The 19,702-nt window shown below is 46.4% G+C and overlaps 1 protein-coding gene across 1 annotated transcript; it reads right to left on the bottom strand.

Moving 5' to 3' along the window:
• Window positions 1–422: 422 nt before the first annotated feature.
• On the bottom strand, window positions 423–18,325 carry NIPSNAP1 (nipsnap homolog 1). Its single transcript, XM_070950283.1, has 10 exons — window positions 18,245–18,325; window positions 12,117–12,244; window positions 10,963–11,008; window positions 9,538–9,632; window positions 8,143–8,213; window positions 6,102–6,242; window positions 4,921–4,952; window positions 2,718–2,812; window positions 1,759–1,842; window positions 423–1,365 (listed from the first exon to the last, which is right to left on the bottom strand). Exons 1-10 carry the CDS (start codon window positions 18,322–18,324, stop codon window positions 1,301–1,303), a joined length of 837 nt encoding a protein of 278 aa, XP_070806384.1. The 5' UTR covers window position 18,325; the 3' UTR covers window positions 423–1,300.
• Between the last annotated feature and the right edge of the window lie 1,377 nt (window positions 18,326–19,702).

Below are 19,702 nucleotides of genomic sequence, written 5' to 3'. Positions count from 1 at the left end.
TTTTATTATTATTATTATTGCGACTACAATCCATTCTCTTTACGTGGCTCCATCTCCATCAAACTCCTGCCAAGAACATCTGCAGCCACGGCAGGCCCACATCCATGCTCCCAGGTGCCAGAATGCTCGTCCTTCTTAAAGGAGGCTGGGTGGGTGGGGAGAGGCTCGCCTTCCCCTTCCAGGAAAGAGGCTGGACGCTAGGCACAGAGAATCCGGCGCCCAAAATTTTTTAAAAAGCGCCCATCCCTCACCGCAGACACCAAGGTCAGCTGTTCAAGGTGTAACAATAGCCATTGATGAAATATTTGATTTTCCTCTTCCTCTGAAGAAACAAGCAAAGCGTTCACCCATCCGGGACGCACAGCTCTGGTTGGAAATTAACAGGTTGGGAGGAAGGAAAAAAGTAGAATGGAATGATAAAAAAAAAAAAGAGAGAGAGAAGCTCTCTAGATAAAGTGTTTCTCAACCTAGGGCAGCGGTCCCCGGTTTTTGCGACTTGGCGGCCCAGCTTGTGGGGGGGGGGGGGGAAATGCTATGAAGTCTGCTACCGGTTCGCTTCGTTTCCAGTTCGCTTTGTACGTGCATGTGTGGTCCGCGCCAAACCGCAGGTGCAACTGCAAAGCACTGAAAAAGGAGGATTAAGAAGCCTTTTCTAAAGTAAGTAGAACATCGGAGGGGGGGGGGGGGGAACAGCTGCGCCGCATGATTTAGATTCGCTCGAAAGCAGGATTTCCTGCTTTCTAGGGAATATAAATCGCATGGAACAGTTGATCATCAGAAATACCGGTTTGCCCAAACTGATATAATTTTTTTTTACTACCGGTTCAGGAGAAGCGGTCCGAACTGGTAGCATTTCACTCTTGGAACCGGGCCACGTGAGTGGTGTGGCAGCGTGCACGAGCATACACAGGCAACTCAACTGTGTGTGTGTGCCCACATTGGCCCACCGCACACACGAGTTGAGCTGTGTGCATGCCGGCCCGCGCCCCGGGGCGTCATGACGCTTTAAGATGTGTGGATATCGACTCCCAGAATTCCCCAGCCGGCCATGCGCCGACTCAGGAATGGTGGGAGTTGAAGTCCCTGCTTTCTTAAAAGCGTGCTGGCTGGGGAATTCTGGGAGTTGAAGTCCGCACAAGCGCCCTAAGTGGAGCAACACAGCTCTGTACAAAGCAGAAAAAGTTAGAAAATTGGGATGTAACGAAGATTATTAGAGGGGAAAAGGTCGGGGAGGAAATGTAACAAAGTTGGGGGTTTCTTCTTCTTCTCCTGGGTGACGGCTCAGCCCAGGGAAGGCTGGTCACTGCAACGGGGAAATCTTCAAAGGGATCATGATTCTGGATTCCATGCTCCGAACGAGAGGAACTGCAAACAGAGGACATTCAAAGCGTCACAGAGTGAGACAGTATCTTGGGAAATTCCTTCCTTCCTCCCTTCTCACCTTTTTTCTTCCCTTTCCTCCCTCCCTCCCTCCCTTTTTCTTCTCTCCTTCCTTCCTTCCTCTCTCCCTCCCTCCCCATCTTTCTTCTCTCCTTTCCTTCCTTCCTTTCCCCTCCCTCCTTCCCTCTTAGGCAGGTTAAGTGGCTGCAGCTGAATGGGGAAGGCAGCAAGGGATTGCAAGATTGGCTGGGAAACTGTCACAGAACCCTGGAAACGAAGGTCATGTGATTGCAGCACCAGCCCAGCAATGATCGGCGCACCGAAGCTGCCACAACTTTGGATAAGATGTCCAGCAGACCCTCCTCAAAAGGTCCTGACCTGTGTAGTAAACATTTTCATCCCATCCTCGCTTCCTCCAGGCAGCGTTCCGTATCTCCTCTCGAGATTGCAGATCTCTGTAGGCTGCAAAGGGACCAAAAACATCGTCTTGCAAAGACCCCCAAACAACCTCTTGCGTAAGTAAGGCTCAATCAAATCCTAAACCTAGATTAATAAAACATGTAACCTCCCCGGGTTACACATTCTCTTAACAATTGTCTCACTTAGCAACAGAAATTCTGGACTGAATTGTGGTCGTAAGTTGAGGTCTACCTGCATGTTTGTTGTGGGAAACTCAGCCACTGCCTGGTGTTGGCTTCGTACTAGAAGCGCTAAGTACACCCAAGCATCATATCTTACAAACCATAGGTAATGATGGTTAGGTATTAACTATGGCTTGTTCAGCAAATCAGTTTGTAGTGGAATGGGGGCAATCAACCAACAGGACAAAGGAACAGAAATGGACGGGCTCTAAAGCAAGTTTAAGTTTAAGTTTAAAGCAAGTTTAAGCCCGGCGGACTTCAACTCCCAGAATCCTGTGAGGTGGGTTGAGCTAAAAAAGAGAGGGACTGGCCCAAAATCACCCAGTTGGCTTTTGTGCCTAGGGCGGGACTAGAACTAGAACTCACTACCTCCTAATGATTGGCCTAAAGTCATGTTTATCTCGGACCTCCCTTTCTCAACTGAGACCCTCCTCTGAGAGCGCCAAATGGAGGTTGGGGGGGAGGGGCAAAGCAGCTGGCCCCATTTTGGGGGTATCTGGAAATGGGAAATGGATTGGAGACGATATTCCTTATTGCAGTCTTCCTCAACATTGGCCACTTGAAGTTAGGTGGACTTCAACTCCCAGAATTCCCCAGCCAGCAAGGGGAATTCTGGGAGTTGAAGTCTGCCAGGCTTAAAGTTGCCAAGGTTGGAGACTCCTGCTCTAAAGGACAATGGGTTTCAAGAGTACCTACCCCACAAGTGATGTACGATGTACAACTCTCCAATTTGGGAGAAAAAGCCGCCTACAGCTTCCTGGTTATCTTGACGATGTTTAATTGCCCGAGCCCTGCGCCGACAGAGAAAAAAAGAGAGAAGAAAGAAACACGGGTGCTAATAATTAATATTGCCTGTTCCCACAATGTTGAGGCATTCTTACACGGGTGAAAAGCAAACAGCTTTGACCCCACTTGTATATCAACCGAGAGCAAACTCCTTTCCCTTCTACTAGCATTGATGACATCACCTAGTTGGGTCATGAAATGTCTGCAAGACAACAAGCAAGCTCAGAGAGCACCAAGGACCCCACAGTCCTTCTCCTCTCTTCTCCTCCTCCTCCATTCTGCGACCTCCTCTCCCTTCTAGCACTGACAAAATTACCTAGTTGGGTAATGAAACGTCTGTGTCAACTCGCAAAGCATCCCTGGCCTGCTCTCGCGTTGCCATAGGCAACGGGGATGGGAAAACCGGCGAAGCAGCACGGCAGCCAAAAACAAAAGCACATTCCAGACATCTCTCTCTCAAGGCTGTCTCCCAGGGCTACCCACAGCGGCCGGAGGGGAGTGATCTCTACAACCCGTGAAATTGCTCCATTGGCGAATGTGACTGATGACACACCCTGGGGGGGGGAGGGGGGAAACAGGGTCAAGTCTGGCCCGTAAATTACGTGGGGTCAGAGTTGGCTTCACTTGAAACGTGCCGACATGAAGCTCCTAATAAATGACTGGATTTCTTTTGAAGCTTGGCTCGAGGCTCTTGCAGACTCGACAGTCTGCAAGAAAACCACTGAGTTCAGACAGCACCAAGGACCCCAAACAGCCTTGATACCAGAGCCGACAAGTTACAGATATCCTGGTGACGGGCCCCAAAACTACCCAGCCAGCTTTCCTGCCTAAAGCGGGACTAGAACTCACCGTCTCCTGGTTTGTAATCTGGTACCTTAACCACCAGACCAAACTGGCTCTCCTTTTATGAAAAAAATATCAGAATTTCAGGACCTGGGTTTCTCTCTTCTCCAAACCAAGAAAGCCTTTATATGCCCACGGCATATAAACATCAACCTGGTTTTCCCTGCTGAACAAATCTACGATCTGTTACATTTTTGGTGCTGCGATAACATGGCTTCCGTTTTTGGAATAAAAAAAAAGAGGACACAACGGAACCAGCAAAATAAGACTTATTTCTTGGATGAACTTAATTATGTATTAATTACCATATTTTTCGGAGTATAAGACGCACCGGAGTATAAGACGCACCTTAGTTTTTGGGGAGGAAAATAAGAAAAAAGCTGACTGGTGGGTTGATCGGCCTCCCAGAATAGCCCCAATCAGCTGTTCCCAGAGGTGAATTTTAGCAACAGGTTCCTTGGTTGTGAGCTCTGTGCCTTGCTTTTTTTTCTGCCTCTGAAACTTCTGAAACTCTGTTTCAGAAAAAACTGCTTTTTTCTGCCTCTGAAAGCCTCCGAAAGAGCTTCAGAAAAAAAGGCTTTTTTCCTGAAGCTCTGTTTGGAGGCTCTTTTTCCTGAAGCTCTGTTTGGAGGCTCTTTTTCTGAAGCTTCTTTCAGAGGCTTTTTTTCTGAAGCTTCTTTCAGAGGCTTTTTTTCTGAAGCTTCTTTCAGAGGCTTTTTTTCTGAAGCTTCTTTCAGAGGCTTTTTTTCTGAAGGACTATCTGTACTCTGATCAATCTCCTTTCTTTGGTATTGGTATATAGATTAACCTCTTCCGATCTGTTGGTTATTGTGTCATTCTCCAGATTTGTTAGCATAGGTTGGTTAGAACCTTTACTGATTCTTCTTTTGTTGCTTGCCATATTATTTTAGATAAAAGCCTTTCAGAGGCTTTTTTTCTGAAGCTCTGTTTGGAGGCTTTTTTTTCTGAAGCTTCGTTTCTGAGGCTTTTTTTCTGAAGCTTCTTTCAGCCTCTGAAACCTCCATTTGAGAGGCTGAGTGGGGCTACATTCGGAGTATAAGACGCACCCAGATTTTCACCCTCTTTTGGGGGGAAAAAGGTGAGTCTTATACTCCGAAAAATACGGTGTGTCTCATTTTGCTCTGTGCAAGCTGCAAGTTGCAAATCTTACTTTTTTTTCTTTGGGGGAATTTCATTCATTCATTTCTCTTTCATACTGACTTTCGGAGAAATTGGACTTTAAAAATATCTGAACGGCTTTCTGGCTTACCAGTTGTTTCCCCATTCGATCATGGTCCCAGGCTGAAAGTCAACAAGAAAAGACAAGAAATTGTACAAAATGGTTTCAAAGATTGATGGCACCGAATTGGCAAATCTAAAGTCTTTACGGGTGGGTCAGGAAATTAATTCATTACATTGCTATCCCTCCTTCGTTTCTTTATAAATAACTCAAGGCAGGGAACATATAGAATATGCTTTCCTCCTCCTATCTGTCCTCACCACGATAACCCTGAGAGATGGGATGAGCTAAAAAGAGAGGGACTGGCCCAAAGTCTCCCAGCCTGTATTTATGCCTAAGGCAAGATTAGAACTCGCAGCCTGCTGCTATTGGTCCAAAGTCACCCAGTTGGCTTTTGGGCCTAAGGCGGGACTAGAACTCACTGCCTCTGGCTGATTGGCCCAAAGTCACCCAGCTGGCTTTCATGCCTAAGGCGGGACTAGAACTCACAGTCCCCTGGTGATTGGCCCAAAGTCACCCAGCTGGCTTTCATGCCTAAGGCGGGACTAGAACTCATAGTCCCCTGGTGATTGGCCCAAAGTCACCCAGCTGGCTTTCATGCCTAATGCGGGACTAGAACTCACTGCCTCCTAGTGATTGGCCCAAAGTCACCCAGCTGGCTTTCATGCCTAAGGCGGGACTAGAACTCACAGTCCCCTGGTGATTGGCCCAAAGTCACCCAGCTGGCTTTCATGCCTAAGGCGGGACTAGAACTCACAGTCCCCTGGTGATTGGCCCAAAGTCACCCAGCTGGCTTTCATGCCTAAGGCAGGACTAAAACTCACAGTCCCCTGGTGATTGGCCCAAAGTCACCCAGCTGGCTTTCATGCCAAAGGCGGGACTAGAACTCACTGCCTCCTGGTGATTGGCCCAAAGTCATGTTTATCTCGGACCTCCATTTCTCAACTGGGACCAAATGGAGGTGGGGAGGGAGCCAAAGCAGCTGGCCCCATTTTGGGATGTATCTGGAAATGGGAAATGGATTGGAGACAATATTCCTTATTGCAGTCTTCCTCAACGTTGGCCACTTGAAGTTAGGTGGACTTCAACTCCCAGAATTCCCCAGCCAGCAAGAGGAATTCTGGGAGTTGAAGTCCACCTACCTTCCGGTTGAGAAACGCTGACTTATTGGCTCTCCCTGTCGTTAGAAGCGGAGTTAGAAGCGGCTTCACCTTCAACTTGTAGCTTCGCAGCTCGTAGATGTTGGGCCCGGGGCGGGGCAGAGGCTCATTCCAAAAACTGAACTCCAGGAGCAGCTGGTTCCTTCGGGAATGGAGCATGTGACTCCTCTCTTTACGGAATTGTAAATATTCCTGCCGGAAGAGAAGAAGCAAAGAGTCAGAAGGCAGGAAGGAGGCAGCCGAATGGCTGTCGGGTTTTTTTTTGTTTATTTTTTTCCTCGAGGTCAAAAAATTTTTCCAGGTTTGGTGGGTTATGCAAAACGTTTTGAAGAAAAAACTTCAGTTTTCTCCCCAATTGTTTTTATTGGGTATAGTTAAGGGTTTTTACACTGGGTGAAACAAAATTGATACTGCATACGGTGACAGCAGCGAGATTACTGATAGGCCAATATTGGAAAAATGAAGCGATGCCCACCATTGAAGAATGGACCTTGAAGATGGCCAGTTTTGCAGAGATGGCGAAGATTTCAGCATGCTTAAAAGACCGAACTCAAGAGACTTATGTATGGGAGTGGAAAAAGTGGATAGATTATGTGCAGAAGAAATACCAAACTAAGAAATATCAGATAGCTTTTAGCTGAACAAATGTATTATGTAGGGTCAAATTAACTGAGTTTTATGAAGGTAATAACAGTATATAGGGGGTGGAGGGGTTTAAGTTTTATAAGTTTTATAATGTGTATTTTTCAATTAGGATTTTATATTGTGGAAGTCCTGGGGGGGAAAAGGGGAGGGTTAGGGAGGGTATTGGGGGGTTTTGGGGGGGGGAAATTGGGGAGAAAATGTATTTGTAAAACTTTTTAAATAAAAAAAAAAATGTTTCCAGGAACTCGGCTCGGAGACGGGGATAGTGGACTGGCCGAGGAATTCTGGGCACTGAAGTCCACAGGTCTTAAAAGTTGCCGAGTTTGGAGACCCCTGCTCTAGCCACTCAGCTTGGTGGCCTCTTCTGGAAGTGAACGTTGGGTTGTGTGGCATCAACTGGCCAATGATAAGCTACCTAGAATAGCCCCCCCCAGGGAGACAGGCAGCATCTTGTAGATGAGAAGGCTGAGCCCGAGGGAGGTGGGGTCAAACACGTCATCAGCCCTGAATCCCTGCCTGCTCACCAGTCCAGCCCCTTTTGCATTCCTTTCTATTCTTATCTCCCGCTCATTTCCCTTGAACTGTTAGTAGTTCAGATTCTGGTAGCGAGCTTAAGCTTGCAATAAAACTTTATACTTATTTGAACTGCTGGAATCTCCTGATGTCCCCGGCACTTGACACGTATAAGTTTAACAAATTAAAATTCGTTGCAGTCCTCGACTTACAACAGTTCTTTGAGTGACCGTTTGAAGTTGCGATGGCACTTTAAAAAGTGCCTTATGACCGTTTTTCACACTTACGACCATTGCAGCATCCCCAAGGTCACATGATCAAAAGTCAGGTACTTGGCAACGGGTTCATATTTACGACGGTTGCCGTGTGCTCGGGTCACGTGATCTGCTTTTGCCACCTTCCGACAAGCAAAGTCAGTGGGGAAGGCAGATTCATTTAACAACCGTGTGTTACTAACCGAATAAAGGCAATGGTTCACTTGACAATTGTGGCAGGAAAAGTTCGTAAAACGGAGCAAACTCATGTCACAAATGTTTCACTTAGCAACCTAAACTTTGGGCTCAATTGCGGTCGTAAGTCGAAGACTATCTGTAGCCCCACAGTGAGATATTGTAGGAGACGGACAGGCTGAAGCCGAGGGAGGGAGGGAGAGTCAAACATGTCATCAGTCCTGAATCCCTGCGTGCTCATCAGAAATCCTGAATTCCTTTCTAGTCTTATCTCCCGCTCATTTCCCTTGACTGTTAGTAGTTCAGATTCTTGTTGCGAGCTTAAGATTGCAATAAATCTTGATATCTTATTTGAACTGCCTGAATCTCCTGGTGTCCCCCGTGTTTGACACGTATAACTTTAACAAGCAAATAAATAACAGGTAACAGCACGGCAACCTGTTGCACCAGCAAAGACAGGGGTGTGAGGGGGGCACCCCAAATACCTGGTTCTCCCTCAGCTTGTTCATGGACTCCATGAGGGCTGAATAACCGCCGACGAATCTCCAGATGTGAACTGCAGGGAGACAAAAGATTCGGTGTCTTAAAGAGCTCCAAAGAGGAGTCGACATAAAATGTCAGCGAGCCTTGAGCTGCGTTGTCCTACGGTACAGGTGATCCTCGGCTTACAACAGTTGGCTTAGTGACCATTTGAATTTACAACGGCACTGAAAAAGAGTAGGTTTATGACCGTTGTTTATGGTGAATGCTCGGGGAAGGTCAATAGAAGAATCAGAAAAATCAGTAGAAGAATCAATAGAAAAATCAGTGGAAGAATCAGTTAAAAATCAGTAGAAAATCAATAGAAGAATCAGTAGAAGAATCAATAGAAAAATCAGTAGAAGAATCAGTTAATAATCAGTAGAAAAATCAATAGAAAAATCAATAGAAGAATCAGTAGGAAAATCAGTAGAAAATCAATAGAAGAATCAGTAGAAAAATCAATAGAAGAATCAGCAGAAAATCAGAAGAATCAGTAGAAAAATAAAATAAAATAGAAGAATCAGTAAAAAATCAGTAGAAAATCAATAGAAGAATCAGTAGAAAAATCAGTTAATAATCAGTAGAAAAATCAATAGAAAAATCAATAGAAGAATCAGTAGGAAAATCAGAAGAATCAATAGAAAAATCAGTAGAAGAATCAGTTAATAATCAGTAGAAAAATCAATAGAAAAATCAGTAGAAAAATCAATAGAAGAATCAGCAGAAAATCAGTAGAAGAATCAGTAGAAAAATAAAATAAAATAGAAGAATCAGTAAAAAATCAGTAAAAAATCAGTAGAAGAATCAATAGAAGAATGAGTAGAAAATCAGTAGAAAAATCAATAGAGAATAGTACAAGCAATCCTTGACTTATAACCGTAAGAGGGATGGGAAATTCTGTTGTTAAGCGACATGGCAATTTCGTGAGGCATCTGGTGACTGCACCCCATGTTACAACCTTTGCCTCTGCTGTGGTCGTTAAGCGAACCCCCCCAAGGTCATTAAGCGACACATCACATCACTGTGACTGGCCATCTTCTCTTATCGGCTTCCCCACTGATTTTGCTCATGGGAACCTGGTTGGGAAAGCCGCAAATGGCGACCGGGGGGATGGGGGACGACACATACTGCGACCGTCGTAAACGCAGGACGGTTGCCAGGTGCCTGGATTGCAACCCCATGACCACAGGGATGGCTGTCACCGTGTTGTAAGTGTGAGGACAGGCCTTAAATCACCTGTCGCAGCCCCGTTTGTAAGCTTGAACAGTCACTAAACACAAGGTCGTTAGGTGAGGACCGGGTCCTGTACAGTGTGCCCTTCACGCAGCTCAAATCACCTGCCTGCCCCACCTTCTCACCTGCCTGGTCCTGATCGCCGTACCAGGTATTCCAGTTGCCAACCAGCTCACACGGATACCCGGTGTCTGAATGCAGCTTGGGAAGGACTTCCTCCCTGCAATGCAAGGCACAAAATTAACAGAAGGGCACCAAAGCAAATATTGGTAAAATAATGGAGAATTTCAGGATTGCGGGGCTGCTAAAAGTTGAGCCTTCCCTCTCCTCGCTTTTGCACGTTACTGAGTGCACGATGGAGCCCAACGAACAGCAAAGGATGCATTTGTTTGTGGGACTGGAGTCATCTGAATGCAATTATTTGAATAATTATTTAATTATTTGGATTAAATTATGTTTTTATTGTACTTGTTTCTTAATTTGTGTTCGCCGCCCTGAGTCCTTCGGGAGAATGGCGGCATATAAATCCATGTAATAAATAAATAATAAATAAATAAATCCAAAATATTTCCCTTGGACAAACCAACACAATCTTTTGCTGTTATTCTTAGTTGCTCAGGAATAAATACAACAGCAATAAGCACTTAAGACTTATATGCTGCTTCACCGTGCTTCCCAGCCCCCTCTAAGCAGTTTACAGAGTCAGCCTATTTGCCCCCAACAATCTGGGCCTCATTATTTTACCCATCTCGGAAGGATGGAAGGCTGAGTCAACCTTGAGCCGGTCAGGATTGAACTGCTGGCAGTGGGCAGAATTAGCCTGCAATACTCCTTTCTAACTACTGCACAGAAAGGAAGGAAGGAAGGAAGGAAGGAAGGAAGGAAGGAAGGAAGGAAGGAAGGAAGGCTGAGTCAACCTTGAGCCTGTCAGGATCGAACTGCTGGCAGTGGCCAGAATTAGCCTGCAATATTCCTTTCTAACTACTGCACAGGAAGGAAGGAAGGAAGGAAGGAAGGAAGGAAGGAAGGAAGGAAGGAGGGAGGGAAGGAAGGAAGGAAGGAAGGAAGGAAGGAAGGAAGGCAGGCTGAGTCAACCTTGAGCCAGTCAGGATCGAACTCCTGGTAGTGGGCAGAATTAGCCTTTCTAACTACTGCACAGGAAGGAAGGAAGGAAGGAAGGAAGGAAGGAAGGAAGGAAGGAAGGAAGGCAGGCAGGCAGGCAGGCAGGCAGGCAGGCAGGCTGGGTCAACCTTGAGCCGGTCAGGATCGAACTGCCGGCAGTGGGCAGAATTAGCCTGCAATACTCCTTTCTAGCTACTGCACAGGAAGGAAAGAAGGAAGGAAGGAAGGAAGGAAGGAAGGAAGGAAGGAAGGAAGGAAGGAAGGAAGGAAGGGTCAACTTTGAGCCGGTCAGGATCGAACTTCCTACCTGTGGGCAGAGTCAGCCTGCAATTCTGCATTCTAAGCGCTGCACCTTTATTTATCAAACGTACAGCGCAATATTGTGGGGCTACCTAAACCATGAAAAAATAAGGTAGGTTGATTCTTACGCAAGTGTGTTGTAGGCATCCAAGCACTCGGGCTTCACATTGTGGACTGGAAACGAGAGAAAGAAACAGCGGTTGAAGGAAAGCAGGAGGGAACAGCCCAAAAGAAATGGAGAGGAAGCCAATCACAGCAAATTAACTGGCTAATTTCAAACAAAAGCGGAAATTTTGAGCAGTTTGGAGAACCGGCAAATACCACCTCTGGCTGGCCCCGGAGTGGGGAGGGAATGGAGATTTTGCAATATCCTTCCCCTGGAGTGGGGTGGGAATGGGGATTTTGCAATATCCTTCCCCTGGAGTGGAGTGGGAATGGGGATTTTGCAATATCCTTCCCCTGGAGTGGGGTGGGAATGGGGGTTTTGCAATATCCTTCCCCCAGGAGTGAGGTGGGAATGAGGATTTTGCAATATCCTTCCCCTGGAGTGGGGGTGGGAATGGGGATTTTGCAATATCCTTCCCCCAGGTATGGGGAGGGAATGGAGATTTTACAATATCCTTCCCCTGGAGTGGAATGGGGATTTTGCAATATCCTTCTCCCAGGAGTGGAGAGGGAATGGGGATTTTGCAATATCCTTCCCCCTGGAGTGGAGAGGGAATGGGGATTTTGCAACATCCTTCCCCCAGGAGTGGGGAGGGAATGGAGATTTTGCAATATCCTTCCCCTGGAGTGGGGAGGGAATGGAGATTTTGCAATATCCTTCCCCCAGGAGTGGGGAGGGAATGGGGATTTTGCAATATCCTTCCCCTGGAGTGGAGTGGGAATGGGGATTTTGCCATATCGTTCCCCCTGGAGTGGAATGGGGATTTTGCAATATCCTTCTCCCAGGAGTGCGGAGGGAATGGAGATTTTGCAGTATCCTTCCCCTGCCACGCCCACCAAGCCACGCCCACCAAACCACACCATGCCAACGCCCAGCAAGCCACACTCACAGAACCGGTAGTAAAAAAAAAAAATTGGATTTCACCACTGCTTCAATTCCCAGAATTCCCCAGCCAGCATTGCATTGCTGGCTGGGGGATTCTGGGAGTTGAAGTCCAAACTTCTTTCAGTGGCCCCCAAATGAGAGACGCCCATGAAATCAGGAGGCGGTTGTAACTGCTCCAGGAAACCAGAAGAAGAACAAAAAAAATCTAGGAATCGGGCAGGAGGGACTCACATTGGATCTTGTAGAGGTGGTTAGTCTCTTTCTTGGACAGGAGGTTGGAATGGGCATCTTTTCGGGGATCCACCTTGTGGACGAAGAGCGAGCGGAACCAGCTGCTTTCGCCGTCTTTGGAATAACCCCTGAAAAACAAAATCGAGACGTCTTATTTTGATGGGTGGAACTCCTTGCCACCAGAAGTTGTGGATGCTCCATCACTGGAAGCTTTTAAGAAGAGGTTGGATAACCATTTGTCTGAAGTGGTGTAGGGTTTCCTGCCTGGGCAGGGGGGTGGACTAGAAGACCTCCAAGGTTCCCTTCCAACTCTGTTATTCTATTCTATTCTATTCTATTCTATTCTATTCTATTCTATTCTATTCTATTCTATTCTATTCTATTCTATTCTATTCTATTCTGCCTTTTCTCTTCTTTTTTCTCTTCTCTTCTCTCATTCCTTTTTTCTCTATTCTATTCTATTCTGCCTTTTCTCTTATCTTCTTTTTTCTCTTCTCTTCTTTCGTTCCTTCTTTCTCTATTCTATTCTATTCTATTCTATTCTATTCTATTCTATTCTATTCTATTCTATTCTATTCTGCCTTCTCTTCTTCTCTTTTTTCTTCTCCTCTCATTCCTTTCTCTATTCTATTCTATTCTACTCTGCCTTTTCTCTTCTCTTCTCTTCTCTTCTCTTTTCGTTCCTTCTCTATTCTATTCTATTCTATTCTATTCTGCCTTTTCTCTTCTCTTCTCTTCTCTTCTCTTCTCTTCTCTTCTCTTTTTTCTCTTCTCTTCTCCCGTTCCTTCTTTCTCTATTCTATTCTATTTTCTATTCTATTCTATTCCATTCTATTCTATTCTGCCTTTTCTCTTCTCTTCTCTTTTTTCTCTTCTCTTCTCCTGTTCCTTCTTTCTCTATTCTATTCTATTTTCTATTCCATTCCATTCCATTCTATTCTATTCTGCCTTTTCTCTTCTCTTCTTTTTTCTCTTCTCTTCTCTCGTTCCTTCTTTCTCTATTCTATTCTATTTTCTATTCTATTCTATTCCATTCTATTCTATTCTGCCTTTTCTCTTCTCTTCTTTTTTCTCTTCTCTTCTCTCGTTCCTTCTTTCTCTATTCTATTCTATTTTCTATTCTATTCTATTCCATTCTATTCTATTCTGCCTTTTCTCTTCTCTTCTCTTTTTTCTCTTCTCTTCTCTCGTTCCTTCTTTCTCTATTCTATTCTATTTTCTATTCTATTCTATTCCATTCTATTCTATTCTGCCTTTTCTCTTCTCTTCTTTTTTCTCTTCTCTTCTCTCGTTCCTAATTCTAATCTATTTTATCTTCTATTCTATTCTATTCTGCCTTCTCTTCTCTCTTCTCTCCTTACTCTTATTCTTTGTAGTCCTCCCGTAATGAGATATAAACTTTCTTGAAAACCAAATGCAATCAAACCTTTCCTTATTAGCTCTCTTTACATAAAACGGATTAAAAAAAAAAACCCCCACGACCAAGAAAGCTTTCCAGAGAGGTGATCCAGTATATACCAATCAACTTTTACTAATAATATTTCCCCCGTTTTATTTGACCAAGACCTTTGCTCCGATCCTGGTCACTCATTAACTTCAGAAAATAGCTGGAAAACAATCTTTTCAATGGGCTAATCTGAAATCCTTGGTTAGCAACCCTCTCCTTATCCTTCAAGAGCAATCCCCCCCCCAAAAATGTTTTCTCCCTACCGGGTTTGATAATAATACCCATCATCCACAGCTGCCCCCCCCCCAACCATGCTGCCTGGGTGAAGGATGGGGGCTGTAGTTCAAGCAGTTTTTTTTTTTCTTTCCCTTTTTAGTTTACTTTTATTGAAGGTTTTTTTTAAAAAAAAAACAGGCAAAACAAAGAAACTGAAAGGAAAAAAAAAAAAAGGAAAAGAAGTGAACCGTAAAGTTAAAAAGGAATGAGAAATGCATTTATATTATATCACTGTGGAGGTATATCGTGGGCCCTTTCTCTCTGTGCTCTACACTTTTGTTATCACCAAAGCAAAATAAATCGCGTTCAATTTTTTTTTTCTCCTTTTTCAGCAAAAAGCCCATACGAGCTCTCCGGTTGCTGACAAGTGTAGTTTGTGTTGTTTTTCCCCTAATCAAACAAGTCGATTTTGCCATCTCAGGAAATTCTGTTGTTTTGACCAACCTTTGCTCCAGGAAAGAAAGAAAGAAAGAAAGAAAGAAAGAAAGAAAGAAAGAAAGAAAGAAAGAAAGAAAGAAAGAAAGAAAGAAAGAAAGAAAGAAAGAAAGAAAAAAAAGAAAAAAAGAAAGAAAGGAAAGAAAGAGAAAAAAAAGAACCAGAAAGAAAGAAAGAACTAGAAAGAACAAACCAGAAAAAAAGAACCAGAAAGAAAGAAAGAAAGAAAAAATAAATAAAGAAAGAAAGAAAGAAAGAGGGAGGGAAGGAGGGAAGGAAAGAAGGAAGGAAGGAAAGAAAGAAAAAAGAAAAAAGAAAGAAAGGAAAAAAAAGAGGGAGAAAGGAAGGAAGGGGAAGGAAAGAAAGGAAAAAGAAAGAGAAAGAAAGAGGGTAGTAAGGAAGGAAAGAAAAAAGAAAGTAAAAGAAAGAAAGAAAGAAAGGGAGGGAGGAAAGGAAGGAAGGAAAGTAAAAGAAAGAAAGAGGGAGGGAGGGAGGGAAGGAAGGAAAGAAAAAAAGAGGGAGGGAGGGAAGAAAGGAAAGAAAGAAAGAAAGAGGGAGGGAAGGAAAGAAGGAAGGAAAGAAAAAAGAAAGAAAGAAAGAGGGAGGGAGGGAAGGAAGGAAAGAAAAAAAGAGAAAGAAAGAAAAGGAAGAGCAAAGCAAGCAATAGCAATCACATTTAGACTTATATACCGCTTCATATTGCTTTTAGTCCTCTCTAAGCAGTTTACAGAGTCGGCCTCTTGCCCCCAACAATCTGGGTCCTCCTTTACCGACCTCGGAAGGACGGAAGGCTGAATCAACCTTGAGCCGGTCAGGATCGAACTTCCTGGCTGTGGGCAGAGTTTGCCTGCAATGCCGCCTTCTAACCTCTGCGCCACCACGGCTCTTGCAAATGCCGGTGGTAAAACCCAGCCACCGACCTCACCATCGATACCGAAGCGGACGAGGCCCTGCGCAAAGAGCCACGGAAAGAGTCCCGGTGGGCATCACGAGACAAGATAGAAAGAGCCGCGCGTGGATCAGAGGACAAACGAAAGTAATACGATGCCCGCGAGAGAGTCAAAGGATGGAAATGGAAACGGGCCGGTTGCATAGCAAGAAGGACGGAGGGCAGGTGGACCCCCCCCCAAAATGGATCCCCCTTGATTAAAAAAAAAGCATCCACGAAAAAGACCCCCAACAAGATTTGATCGACGACATCATCAAGTATGATGGGTCCAGTCGGCCACAGGTCTTCGTTCTGTAGTGGATTAAACAATGGCTAATTTTAATTTAATGGCTAATGGGGATGCAGTGGCTCAGTGGCTAAGACGTTGAGCTTGTTGATCGAAAGGTCGGCAGTTCGGCGGTTCGAGTCCCTAGTGCCGCGTTAACGGGGTGAGCTCCCGTGACTTGTCCCAGCTTCTGCCAACCTAGCAGTTCGAAAGCAGGTAAAAAATGCAAATAGAAAAATAGGGACCACCTTTGGTGGGAAGGGAGCAGCGTTTTGGGCGCCTTTGGCGTTGAGTCATGCCGGCCACGTGACCACGGAGACGTCTTCTTCGGACAGCGCTGGCTCTTCGGCTTTGAAACGGAGATGAGCACCGCCCCCTAGAGTCGGGAACGACTAGCACAGATGTGCCAGGGGAACCTTTCTCTTTACTTACAATGTGGATGGTGAAGATTGGAAAGGGTTCAAACATCACCGTTTGACCTCTTTTACGACGCTGGCCTGGTCGGCGAGACCTTGACCTTCAGTTCTGCAAACCCACGACCCGTTCGCAGGTTATTTGGGGAGAAAAAGGGAGGCGGGAGCAGCCAGGTACCCCCATCTTTTAAATTTATAATGAAAAAAAAAAAAAAAAAAAGGAAGGACTTAAAATGTTATTTTGTGCCTCCAGGGACAAGAAGAGGAGAGTTTCCACTTTGACATTCCTTTCCCCAGCAACCCAAAGCATCCTTGCAGGACCCTCTGAGAAAGGGGAGGGGAATCCTAGGGCCGGAGGGGACCTCAAAGATCCTCTAGTCCACCCCCTGCTCAGACAGGGAGGCATTGAACCATCCCAGCTCACAGTTTTTCCCCATCGTCTGGGGGTGGGTGGGTGGGTGACCCCTCCTCTGGCGCATCCACATAGTCCCTGAGGCTGCCTCTCCGCACAGGGATTGGGCCCGGAGAGGAAGAGGAGGAGAGGAGGAGGAGGAGGAAGAAGAGGAAGAAGACTAGGGAGAGGAAGAGAGGGAGAAGGAGAAAAGGGAAGAGGAGAAAGAGAAGGAGGAAGACAGGGAGAGAAAGAGGAGGAGGAGGAGGAAAAGGAAGACTAGGAAGAAAGAGAGAAGGAGAAAAGGGAAGAGGAGAAAAGAGAAGGAGGAAGATGGGGGAGAGAGAGAGAGAGAGAAAGAGGAGGGGAGGAGGAAGACGAAAAGGAGGAAGAATAGGAGAAGGAGAGGAGGAACACGAGGGAAAGGAAGAGGAGGAGGAGGAAGAAGAAGACAAAGAAGAGGAGTAAGACAAGGAAGAGGAGGAGGGAAAGAAAGAGGAAGAGGGAAAGAAAGAAAGCAGAAGAGAAGGAGAAAAAGAAAGGGGAGGAGGAGAGTGCAGAGCCGGGCTGCTGGAGGCGGGGGCAGGGGGAGGAGGAAGAGGAGGAAGAAGTAAAGAAGAGGAAGAGGAGGGGAAGAAAGAAGGAGAGAAGGAGAAACAGAAAGAGGAGGAGGAGGAGAGTGCAGGGCCAGCTGGAATCACGAGGAGGAGGAGGAAAAGGAAGAGAGGAAGAAAGAAAGAAGGGAAGGAGAAAAAGGAAGAGGAGGAGGAGAGCGCAGGGGCTGCTGGAGTCACGAGGAGGAGGAGGGGGGGAAAGGAAGAAGGGGAGAAAGAGAGGAAGAGGAAGAGAAAGACGAGGAAGGAGAGGAGGAGGGAGGGAAAGAAAGAAGAGGAGAAGGAGAAAAAGGAAGAGGAGGAGAGCACAGGGGCTGCTGGAGTCACGGGGAGGAGGAGGAAGAACCGAAGGAGAAAAAGAAAGAGGAGGAGGGGAGTGCAGGGCCGGTTGGAGTCACGAGGAGGAGGAAAAGGAAGAAGAGAAGAAGCAGAAAAAGGAAGAGAGGAAGAAAGAAGGAGAAAGAGGAAGAGGAGGAGGAGGGCGCAGGGGCTGCTGGAGTCACGAGGAGGAGAGAAAGAAAAAGGAAGAGGAGGAGAAAGAAAGAAAGAAGGAGAAAAAGGAGGAGGAGGAGGAGGAGAGCGCAGGGGCTGCTGGAATCACGGGGAGGAGGAGGAGGAGGAAAAGGAAGAAGGGGAGAAGGAGGAAGAAGAAGAGGAGAAGAAAGAAAGAAAAGGAGAAGGAGAAAAAGGAAGAGGAGGAGGAGAGCGCAGGGGCTGCTGGAGTCACAGGGAGGAGGAGAAAGAACAGAAGGAGAAAAAGGAGGAGGAGGAGGGGAGTGCAGGGCCGGTTGGAGTCACGAGGAGGAAGAGGAGGAGGAGGAGGAGGAGGGAAAGAAAGAAAGAAAGAAGGAGAAAAAGGAGGAGGAGGAAAAGGAAGGAGAAGGAGAGGAAGAGAAAGACGAGGAAGGAGAGAAGGAGGGAAAGAAAGAAGAGGAGAAGCAGAAAAAGGAAGAGGAGGAGAAAGAACAGAAGGAGAAAAAGGAAGAGGAGGAGGAGGGCGCAGGGGCTGCTGGAGTCACAAGGAGGAGGAGGAGGGAAAGAAAGAAAGAAAGAAAGAAAGGAGAGAAGGAGAAAAAGGAAGAGGAGGAGGAGGAGGAGGAGGAGGGAAAGAAAGAACAGAAGGAGAAAAAGGAAGAGGAGGAAAAAGAGGAGAAGCAGAAAAAGGAAGAGGAGGAGAAAGAACAGAAGGAGAAAAAGGAAGAGGAGGAGGAGGAGAGCGCAGGGGCTGCTGGAGTCACGAGGAGGAGGGAAAGAAAGAAAGAAAGAAAGAAAGGAGAGAAGGAGAAAAAGGAGGAGGAGGAGGAGGAAGGCAAGGGAGGGGAGGGGAGGGAATCTCACCGGGCTCCGGGCCGGGGGTCTCCCCAGCGCAGGGTCCGCAGCCAGTGCCGGGCCGGGAGGCTGCCTGCCCGCGTCGCCATCTTCGCTCGCCTGCGCCTCCTGCCCGGCGCGGGGCGGACCGAGCGAGGCGGCCGGGCTGCAGCAGCCAACCCCGGGCGGGCGAGGGAGGGGCTCTGCGCTGCCCATCCTCCTCCCCTCCCCTCCCCTCCCCTCCTCCCCTGGGCTGGGCTTGCTCAGGGCTGAGGCTTTGCTGGCAGACGTTGCCTTGCCCAACTAGGGAACAGCATCAGGGCGACGGGGAGAAGGGTTTCCAGGGAGGAGGAGGAGGAGGAGGACTGGGGGGGGGTCCTTGGTGCTCTCTGAGCTGGGTGGATTTCTGGCAGATGCTTCACGACCCAAACTAGGTAGCAGTGCAAGAAGAGAAGGGGGAAGAAGGGAGGAGGAAGAAGGAGAAGGAGAAGGGAGAAGGGAGGAGGAGGAAGAAGGAGAAGAAGAGGAGGAGGAGGAGGAGGACTGTGGGGTCCTTGAGGCTCTCTGACCTTGGTGGTTTTCTTTCACTACCCAACTAGCTAACATCATCAGTGCCAAAAGGGAGTGGGGTTTGCAGAGAGGAGGAGGAGGAGGAGGAGGAGAAAGAAGAAGAAGGAGGAGGAGGAGGAGGAGAAAGAAGAAGAAGGAGGAGGAGAGGAGGAGGAGGAGAGTTGGAGGAAGAAGAAGAGGAGGAGGAAGGAGAAGGAGAAGAAGGAGGAGGAGGAGGGGAGGAGGAGAGGAGGAGGAAGAAGAAGGAGGAGGAAGGAGAAGGAGGAGAGGAGGAGGAGGAGGGGAGGAGGAGGAAGAAGAAGGAGGAGGAGGAGAAGGAGGAGAAGGAGGAGAAGGAAAAGGAGAAGAAGAAGGAGAAGAGGAGGAGGAAGAAGGAGAAGGAGTAGAAGGAGAAGAGGAGGAGGAAGAAGAAGGAGGAGAAGAAGGAGGAGGAGGAGAAGAAGAAGAAGAAGAAGAAGAAGAAGAAGAAAAGCACCTTCCACCGCGAATTAAAAACATGGCTGTACAAATTGCCCAGCCTGGATTGATGGGGTTTGGATTATTTTAATATGTTTATGTATTTTATTTATTTATTTATTTATTTATTATTTATTTATTTATTACATGTATTTATATGCCGCCATTCTCCCGAAGGATTCAGGGCGGCAAACACAGTTAAGAAACAAGTACAATAAAATCCCATTTTAAACCAAATAACTAATTAATAGTAAATAATAAAACCCCGGAATCAGAGTCAGCCTATTTGTTTGAACAGCCAAGTTTTCAGGTTTTAACATGTTTTATCTGGTTTGATTTTAATTGTTGTGAGCCGCCCTGAGTCCTATGGAGATAGGGCGGCATACAAATCAAATAAATAAATAAATAATAATAATAATAATAAAATAAGCTCCCCCCTGAAAATAAACCCTCCCCGAAAAT

Source organism: Pituophis catenifer, unplaced genomic scaffold (genome assembly GCF_029215685.1).
Source record: "Pituophis catenifer annectens isolate HBS135680 unplaced genomic scaffold, rPitCat1.0.hap2 SCAF_10, whole genome shotgun sequence".
NCBI lineage: Eukaryota > Metazoa > Chordata > Lepidosauria > Squamata > Colubridae > Pituophis > Pituophis catenifer.
Note: the sequence above shows the minus strand (reverse complement) of the source record. Positions and strands in the feature narration are given on the sequence as shown.

What these genes read in the sequence shown, in the direction of transcription:
- NIPSNAP1 (XM_070950283.1), bottom strand. Translation starts at nt 18,324, where the DNA reads ATGGCGACGCGGGCAGGCAGCCTCCCGGCCCGGCACTGGCTGCGGACC. An exon ending in GACCCCCGGCCCGGAGCCCG is followed by an intron (nt 12,245 to 18,244) that starts GTGAGATTCCCT and finishes TTTGTTTTTCAG; the next exon opens with GGGTTATTCCAAAGACGGCG. An exon ending in CATCGTACATCACTTGTGGG is followed by an intron (nt 1,843 to 2,717) that starts GTAGGTACTCTT and finishes GTCCCTTTGCAG; the next exon opens with CCTACAGAGATCTGCAATCT.